The sequence below is a fragment of the Penaeus japonicus genome, unplaced genomic scaffold (genome assembly GCF_977035675.1).
Source record: "Penaeus japonicus unplaced genomic scaffold, GWHDUDI00000001_assembly GWHDUDI00000025, whole genome shotgun sequence".
Lineage (NCBI taxonomy): Eukaryota > Metazoa > Arthropoda > Malacostraca > Decapoda > Penaeidae > Penaeus > Penaeus japonicus.
Genome location: NW_028234427.1, coordinates 4,817,523 through 4,827,522, shown reverse-complemented (window position 1 = coordinate 4,827,522; position 10,000 = coordinate 4,817,523). Strand labels below are relative to the sequence as shown.

Here is a 10,000-nt window from a genome sequence, read left to right as displayed (position 1 = left end):
TATATGACTGAAACATAACTTATTGGGTGTGAATGGATATTTATGCTATTAAGTTACTCATGCACTTCCTGTAACATGTCCTGAAGAATACATAATATTTATCAATCCTAAAAAATAAAAAAATATCCAATGAGGGGTGCAGAAAATGAAACATCAGAATTATCTTTCAACTATTTATTATTACATGAAAAATAGATAGCTACAGTGCTTCAAAACGTATGAAGAATTACATATCAATATATGTGGTAGCTGTGTTTAAGCAGCATGGTTACTCCTTCATCCTTACTATTTGACATCGAACATTCAAAGTCCAGATGAGTCACCAATATCAAAACACAGGTAGGTGTTCGGTAGTCGTTTTTATCTATTTTCTTTACCCGAGAAGCCAAGTAGGAAATACAGTAATGCCAATACCATAAAAAGGGGAAGGGGAAAAACTATGAAAGATTACCACTTGGAAAGCATTTCATTATGACTATTGCTATAGTATATGTACACACATGCAGACGCATTCACACCAGCATGCACATGCGCATGCAACCACACACACACACACTATCAGTCGAAAATACTCTCAGACACATAAATGCACATTCTTTCGAAGCTCTTTACCAGAATTCACACGGTTACGATGTGACTTGGCTGGTAGAGTTTGCAGGTCATGATTCACAAAGGAGTAGGTGAACAGCAGACTTGTTGGCTATTGAGGAGGAACCTCTATTTCCCTTACAACTGTGCAAGCTGTAATGCTGACATTGCATTTGTGACTGCAATTAATAGGTTAATGCGACTTTTTTCCAGGAATCATAGGCATAAGTCAACAAAAGGGATCACTGCAATCATTAGTATTACTGTGCAATGGGCGACATATTCATAAAGTAAACATCACAGAGAAGAGCACATGGTTAACAGTCAATTTCTATAGTAAACATATGGAGGTAGAACAGTTACTCGAGATTATTTCTCTCTGAAGGAACCTTGATACACAGCGAGACCGATGTAAAAATGTCTCGCTCGATACATCCGACTGATGCACATCATCATCTCGCATCAGTTAAAATGAGGAATAAAAATGAGGTCAATTCAAGAATTCTTTTCCCCGTTGGAAATAGCCAACTTTCACTCTAATCTTATTTTTCTTTAGTTCTCTATAAATGATGTACAGTGATCTGTCATGTTCTCTTAAGATATTTCATCAATGCTGACATACCATTTCACACATGCACATGCATATGAACACAGGGGAGTTCATATAGACACTCATGTTGTTTCAATAGTATGACACCATAATTATCACAATGTACCGGTATTCTAAATAGACAAACAGAAGTAACTGCAGTTCACAGGAAAATAAAACTTTGTGCTACAATTATGTATCTACTGCTATTATTAAGTATGTATTTGTGACCGTCACAACATAGTGAACATAAAAAAATAAAAGCCTTTATATGTTTTACTGTAGGAAGCATGTCAAGATAGCTCATATTATTGAGAGCAAATTCTGTAAAAAATGAAAACGGAGACAACTGCCCCATCGTGCATTGCTACTGTCCACTGCAACAAACTGCATTGTGCAACCATGATGAATGATGCAGTCATATGTGTTGTACTGCTGTCATGAAGGGATGTGACACACAATGGCCTAATGCACACAACCCAAGCTTCACCGGAAACATCGTTATATCAAAAGTTTCAACTGGCTTTTACTCAAAGGCTTGCGTTACATAAATCACGGATACAAAAACAAATGCATACCGAGTAGCAAGACTTGCAGGAATTAATCAAATGTTATTGTACATTGCTACAGCATTAGAGTCGAGAGTTTGGGAACAAAGTGCTTATGGAATCACTGTAAACAAATGCTGCAGGAATATCACAATATGTTTAAAAATTGCAGATTTGCTTTCCTTTCCTTTTTTGTTTTGTTTTTTGGCCATTCACAAAAAATATAGACAATAACGAAGTGAAAAGACCGAAGAAAGAAAGAAAGAAAGAAATAAAGAGGGACAAAAATAGTTAAATCAACAGCTATTTTCAGTCTGACTGAACATGGATGAAATATTCCAAGACTAAGCGAAGAAAACAAGAACCGAGAAAAAATATATAAAAGAAGAATAAAGCATCATGGGAATATGGTAAGCTGGATGCAAAATGATTAGTTCACATGCTCATTTCACTCAAGTGTTCTTCAAAAGATTGTATAACCAGTCAAAGAAGCAGACTTGAAGAAAACTACTGTGAAATCTCCCTCTGCTATGTAATGAAAATCTGTCCGTACAAATTTCAAGAGGTTTAACCACCATTGTTATGCACATCTATAGTCAGGGTCATAGGCTGGCGGTACCTGCCCGACTATATTTGTAAAATTTAGCATTACAATGAGCTATGTCAGGATTATAATCCTGTTACATTGTCTCCATAATATTTTACGTTTTGAAAAGGAATGTTTATATTAGCTTTCAAGCATATGTGTCTGCCACTATGATTCACATGCTGATTAAAATAGCCTTAGTTTACAATATGATAAAAATAATCTTCTGAATATTTCATATCCTTTTCGAATGTGATAAAAATATTCTACAGGAAAGGATAAATTACAAATAAATACATAAATGAAATTCTGTCATGCATATAACGTTAATTAATTCCATCTTCAACATTTGCTATACACAATTATTTTCTTACGTCGCAACAGAAGATCCTGTCACTGCCATTACCTCCTTTTAGACCTAATAATATGCTCAACAACCAAAAGACCAAAAGACCTCCTAAAACTGATCCATAAGATTATTGCCTTTTACATACTATCACTGAAATCTACTTCTACGATGCACCTTCCTTATGAAAACGGCTCCCTCCCACCCTACAAATTCTATCGACTTCAAAGCGGCTCTTTGAGAGAATCTGCCGAGAAACACGGTATCGTATTATGAGAGTAGTTCCAACATACTCAGGGCAACATATGAAGTACCTCATCATGTGGACGCTACCGCATGGCTAATTTTGCAAACATTACGAACAAACACACCGAACTTTATCCCATAACTTGTACCATATTAGGCTCCCAGGATGCTACTTATAACCTAAATGTCCTAAGGTTTAGATGTCACTGTCGTTTTGGCAAGGATCAAAGATGCCTCCACAACAAATTTCACAATCTGGTTTCTAACTTTCCAAAAGTGCAATGTCGTTGACAACGTTCACTCAGGAACTAGAAACTTGGAATAATGAGTCAGTAGAATAAATAGGACCTATATACATAAGTATCACAAAATAGATGTGTTCTATAACCATACTTTTCACAGAAAAAATATCAGATCCAAAATCTAATATATGCCAAGATGGACACTTGTCATGATGCTAAATGCATTTCAAAATGTTTAGTAAATATCAAAATGGCGTTAAAGAAATCAGGGAGAAAGAAGGCCCTAAAAACAACATAGTATATAAGAGAGGATAAAGAAAAGGAAAACAGTAGGATGGAAGAGAAAAATAGAGCATGTGGAAGAAAAAGAGGGGAAAGGAGATGTGTGAGAAAAAAGGAAAGAAGAGGGAGAGGAAGAGATAGCAGAGAGGAAAGAAAGGAGAAGAAAACATGATGACACCAATTTAACTAATGACAAAAGGTGAGGACTGTTAGAAAACAAAAGGTATACAAAGGAAAGAAAACAAACAAACAAAACAAGAAATCAGAACAATTTTTCAAAATAACAGAATGTAATACAAATCGATCAAATCGCAAGTGACATGAATCTACAAATAGGAAAATGGGGACACAAAGAAACATGGGGATGGGGGAGGGAAGGGGCTAGGTACAGAGGACAGTTCAACAGAATACCTTCACTGATTACTCTCTAAGATGGAAGCAGTATATAAGGGCCACATTGAGATATGGAGGGTGTTTCTTAGTTGTTCTTTATTAATACTATTATTATCATTATCTTATACTTCAACATTTCAGCATTAGTAGATGAATATATATATATATATATATAATATATAGCTACCATTATACCTGACAACTATCTACCCACCACTTAACTCCTAATCCACATTTTTTGGAATGTGATAATATTTGCAGTTGGACACTTGGCAAAATATTCACATAGAAAAGGTGTTACAACAGAGTTCTCCTTAGTAGAGATATATAAAGCTATCACTCATGGCACTCACTCACCATGGGTTACAAGCAGAGTCTGGCTGTCTTACATAAATCAAACTGCGTGAAATACACAGCAAGAAAGTGCTTTGGAGACTTCTCTTCGCTTCTCTTTGACAAAATATAGAGCTGTATGTGTATGTACATATATTTTTTAACAGTTAGAGAACACTTTGAAATTTTTGTTTGAGGATGATAATATTGATTGTAATAATAGTAATAGTAATAGTAATAGTAATAGTAATAATAGTAATAATAATAATAATAATAATAGTTTTGACAGTTCTGTAAGTGCCAATACTTCAATGCTTATAAATGCCTTTAAAAGTCTCTCTATTACAACATCATTAAAAGATGACAGCTTTTCTGTAAATAGAATGCCTCTGCCTAACAAATGTTTACATTTTCACTGCACTGCAGCAATTAAAAAGGAAGGCAGAGAGAGAGAGAGATTGAGAGATTAAATAACTGAAGTAGGTTCCTTCCCACCACATCTACTTTCTACAACGGAGTTTACTAGCTATATTCCAGACCCTGATATATGTCTAATCAATACATATTTTTCCCCTTAGAACTTATCTGTACTAACAGTTTTCTGATTGACAGAATCAACTGTTTTAAAACTTGATGATCAATGACATTTTTATAATTAATATTTATCTTTATCTTCTCTAAGTACATTCTGCCTGAAGCAGATCCCCTGAAACAGATCCTACAGGCTGTCACTGAGAGAGAGAGAGAGAGAGAAAGAGGGGAGGGGGAGAGTGAGAAAGAACAAGAGAGCTGCAGTAGTGTTGTTGATGACTGGGGACTGGTCTACAAAAACCAAGGTTGTGTCCTTGCCTTTGGTGATGCACTTGAACATGAGAGGATTGTTCTTTTCTCTTTTTGTGTTCATAAAAGCTGGTGAACAATTAATCGTCTTCACTTTCGGCCTCTTCGTTTTCGTCGTCTTCGTCTTCGTCGTCATCTTCCTCCTCTTCTTCCTCCTCCTCCTCCTCTACTTCCTGTTCCTTGTCACTCTCTTCCTCATTTTCTTCTGCTTCCTGGTCTTCATTGTCATCATCATCGTCTCCCTCTTCCCCTTCCTCTACATCCATCTCCTCATCCCCAGCATCATTGTCGTCCTCTTCGTCCCTGGCCTCGTTCTCATCATTTTCCTCCTCTTCCTCTTCTGCATCCTCATTTTCCTCCTCCTCTTCTTCTCCACCTTCGTTTTCCTCATCTTCTTCCTCCTCCTCTTCCTCTTCATCATTCTCCTTTCCATCTTCCTTCTCCTCAGCATTCTGTAAAGTCAAAAACGTGTTAGCATTCAATACGCTACATAAACAAATGCAAAAATTTAAAGAATAAAGAAAAAGGAGGAGAAATAGAGGAAGAAAATTATGTCACTCTAAATAACTATACTAAGCAATTTTTAATTACATTATGATTTTCTGCTTATCTATCTATTTCTTTAACCCATTCCCCATAGTCTTGGGCACTAGTATCTGATCCTCATGGTAACAGTAAGAGATGTCCGAGACCTACTAAAAACTAAATGTCGTCTATAGAAAGAGTTAAATTTGTATAATGCCAAAATACGTTACACCAATATGGTACTCATCTTGTCACAGCCACAACAAGAGAAGAATTACTGTGGCTGTTTTCATTTCATCTTTGTATGCAGATTGCCTTGTTTGAATATCTGCTTATCTTGTGAAGTCTATACTAAAGTACTAAAGACTATTTTCTAATCAGGGTATGGAAATTTGAAGACAACCATTTAGGTCCTCCTCAGGATGGCTACTGAACTGGTAATATTCCTAGCTTGGTAAACTGAGAATTATACTAAATATATATTTCCAAGTTATATACTTAAAGCTAAGCATACCCTCTTTTCAATTTGTACCTGGTAACTGTTAACGGTTCTTCAGTTTACCATGATAATGTTACTCTATATAATTGTACTGTAAATCATAATTAATTACAATGTGACTTCCTGTTTACTTATCTATTTCTTTAACCCATTCCCCATAAATCTGGACTCTGGAATCAGATCAATATTACTGATGAATGTAGCACGATTATAAAGTGATTGATGTACGATTATAAAGTGATTGATGTCTAACACCTCTTCACAAATAAATATCCTTGATTTCAAGCACTTTCAAATCAAAATAAGTATTATAAAAGCATATGACCAAAAAGGATTCATAAATGCAATAGCTACACACTAGTAACAGTTATAAATCAATATGTATACCTTCTCATCCTATGTAAAACAGATCTATAGCAAATTTTGCACGTGGTGCTCACATTCCACTCCCTAAAATCTATTCTCGACACTGACATTATCACTACACTAGTTATTTGTGATTAACCCATTGGCAGCGGATGGCGTTATTTGCTGCAAAGGCAGAGTCGGTCATAGACGCAGATGGCACCATGCCAGACAATGTAAACCAGCCATCCTACTACACAAATATTTATTAAAAACCACAACCAATGGATTAAACCACCATTCCATTATAATTTCTGAAAAATATGTACGTTCTACCATTAGGTTCATAAGGAAGTAAATGTGACAGATATAACCAGATATAAAACAGCAATAAACATTTCACAATTACGCAGATTACAGGGTTAGATACTATTCATGGAATCATATTTTGTGTGGAGCCCAGAAAGTTTGATAATAAGCAATGCTTGAAGAGAAAAGAAACACAGACAAACATACAAAAAAAAAATCACTCACACATGCACATACATCATTTCCTTTATTGTCACATTGTCTGATGCTGCATATTTACTCTACTTGAATATTTACAGTTAGAAAGATGCTGCATAGCACTCAAATTAAACAGGCTATATGTGTCATTACCAATATTTATTACTATTATAACTCTCTTGGAGAGTCGGGACACTCAGTGAGATACCAAAAAGAAATGATGAAAGCAACACAACCCGAAATCTCCTTGTTAGTGATGCCAAACCTGTACTTCAACTTGTGCTCAACTAATTCATGCCCATTCAACCTTTGCAATCTAAAGTCAAGCAAGCATACAGTTAACCAACTGGCCACAATTTGCAACATATGGCCAAAGATAAAGACGACCAATGGCTGACATGATTAGCCTACCTTATCCCTTTTCATGGGGGATTTGGATGGACTTCTACCACCATTCCTCAAGCACCTAGGGCATTGATATGAAGCCGAGTTCTTGAGGGAAGCACTTAGGCCATGGCTACGGGCACATTGGTGATGGAAAGCAGCATCACAGGTCATGCAAGGCAGCAGCTGCGCATGACTGTCTTTCTTATTGGGTCCTAACCCACAGTACATACATGAATTGCTCATCTCATACTGCAAACCACACACAAAAAAGGAAAACCTCAGCATCTATTTCTCTCCTTAAGAGCACAATGTTAGGTAAAGAACACCTTGCATGAACTTAAGCAGAAAAAGAAAGAAAGAAGGTTAAATAATAAAAAAATTTAATAAATAATAGCAGAAGTACTCATAGTATAAATAAAAAGCAACAAGCTGGAATTAAATAAGATTCTGGCCAACCCTGTAATAAATATTCCATGTTTTCTGTCTTAAATCAAATTAAGACAAATTCTAGAGTATGCATAGAACTGTAGATAATATACTTACATCATCCTCTTCCTCCTCCTCCTCCTCTTCTTCTTCCTCTTCCTCAGCCTCCTCTTCCTCTTCATCTTCCTCCTCCTCATCACTAACAATTCTATAATTCTTCTTTCCGGTGGCTCTTCGTGAGCTCCTCCTGCTGTAAAGATATCGTAGTTGTATGTCTTTGCCAATGAAAGGTACTAAATAATATAATTGTGTTTGTGGCAGGCCATGCTGGTATTTTGTTTGGAAACTAAATCAGAAGGCAAAATTGCAAATTGCTTGACAAATCAAATCTTGTGAATAGGAATACTAAAACAGCAATATCAATCATAATAAAAATTTGGCACTAATCATTGGCAGTTCAGTTGTTATTTTCTGCCATACATCCCTGATCTCAAAGACAGCATTTTCAATCCAATCAGTAAACACCAGAGACTAAATTTCAGCAAAAACTATATCATCACCATGACAACTCACCTGCCCCTTGATCTTGATGGACGCTCCTCATAATCGTCATCATCATCGTCTTCATCCTCCTCGTCGGAATCTACATACCGTGATCTGGCCGAACGCCTCAGGGATTGTCTGCTGCCACCACTCGCTGCGCTGGAACTCCCGCTTCGCTTCTTTGATTTTTCTCCACTTCTAGATCGACTCTTGCTTTCCTTGGTCTTGGGTGAGGAGTAGTAGTAATAGTATTAGTATAAGTATTATTATTAGTAGTAATAGTAGTATTATGTATATGTGTATATATATAAATATATGTAAAAGTCAGTCAAAATTCCTTCAACTATAATGAGTAAAACATGAAATTTCCTTTTAACCCATTTGCGCCGGGTGACTAATATCACATCCTGGGAATATTTCACTCCTGCCAGATTTCCCTCTAAACACATTTTACATCATCATATATGTATATATATTTTGGAGTTACATCTGTATACATATTTTTCTTAACTTGTGAAAATAGTGTTAGCCTCTAGAACAAGAGGATGCATATACTGCGTCCTAGCAGCATTCCTGACATATCCAAGGATGTGCATACTGTGTCATGGCAGAGTTTAGTTAGAATCAATTAATTCCCCCTGGATACTGTACGAGATCTTTCAGAATATAGGTCGTATATGATATGATGGCTTACTTGACTTTCATTATTATTCCATTAGGAGTGTGATTTGCTTATACCGGGGGAGGTACCGATGTGCCCTGCTAGCAATAATTTTATAATTTCTTTAACCCATTCACGCCGGGGCCGTTCCGGCTTTGCACGGTTGCAAAACCAGGGTTCTCGAATGCATAAGCCTAACGCCTCGAGATTCTCGGATGCACAAGCCGCAAGCCTAGGCTGCCCGCTCGCTCAACCCGAGCGCCGGGCTTGTGCTCCTCCCGGGCGTCTGACGCAAAAACCACAAAATGTGTCATCACCTCAACGGGCTCCAATGGGTTAAAGAACATTATGTAAAAATATAACACTTATTATGATTAGTTTACCATAAAGTGAACTAATTCAACTCTTTTCTTATGTCCTCTGAGCGAGGTCTCTCACCAAGGTCACTCTTCCCACCCTCCTCGCAACCCTTGGAAATAACGTGTCACATGCAGAGGTTAATTCTGCATATTTTGATATATGGTATATGATGATTATGTTGAAGATATGGCTTAAAACTTGTCATATTCAATAGCGACATTTAAAATCTGGCCCACATCGATAGCCCAGATTCTGCTTGGGCGCGTTTTATACTGCCCAGGGTGAAGAAGTCTTATCATCCCATTGAATTGAAGGTGCACTGTGCTAGGAGATCTTGCTGGCAGCAGAGGCATTAGGCTAATATAAGCCCCAGCACGAATGGGTTAGGCATTGTCTATTTGAGAAAAATCTGGTAATTAAGTATCACTAGTGGAAAATGAGGAGGGGAGGGAGGGAGGGGGGGAGGGGGTGGATTGAGCAGGAAGAGAAGGCGAATCAAGATAAGGAGTAGGAAAAGTAAAAAGAGAAGGAAAGCAAATGATAAAAGGAATAAAGGAGAGTTAACCCATTCACAACGGGGCTATTTCGGCTCTAAATGGTCAGAATGCCGGGGTATTTGATCGCATAAGCCTAACGCCTCGGGATTCTCCGGTGCACTAGCGAGCGCTGTACTCCTGATCACCCAGTGCACCAGCCGTGACTAAATATCTCGTCGCTGGCGTCTGACCCAAAATCCACTGAACGTCATAGCATG

General features: G+C 37.2%; 1 protein-coding gene across 4 annotated transcripts in view; it reads right to left on the bottom strand.

Annotated features, from left to right (window-relative positions):
* Positions 1 to 159: 159 nt before the first annotated feature.
* The window catches only part of LOC122249677 (tyrosine-protein kinase BAZ1B), a 34,030-nt gene continuing 24,189 nt past the window's right edge, over positions 160 to 10,000 (bottom strand). For 2 of the 4 annotated variants that reach the window (XM_043010742.2, XM_086551285.1), the window contains exons 24-27: positions 8,256 to 8,449; positions 7,800 to 7,932; positions 7,281 to 7,505; positions 160 to 5,445 (exon numbers count right to left, since the gene is read on the bottom strand). In XM_043010742.2, the coding sequence (XP_042866676.2) occupies positions 5,074 to 5,445; positions 7,281 to 7,505; positions 7,800 to 7,932; positions 8,256 to 8,449 (924 nt within the window). In that variant the 3' untranslated portion in view covers positions 160 to 5,073. The remainder of the gene's footprint in view (positions 5,446 to 7,280; positions 7,506 to 7,799; positions 7,933 to 8,255; positions 8,450 to 10,000) is intronic. The other 2 variants (XM_086551284.1, XM_086551286.1) reach the window with 1 other exon arrangement.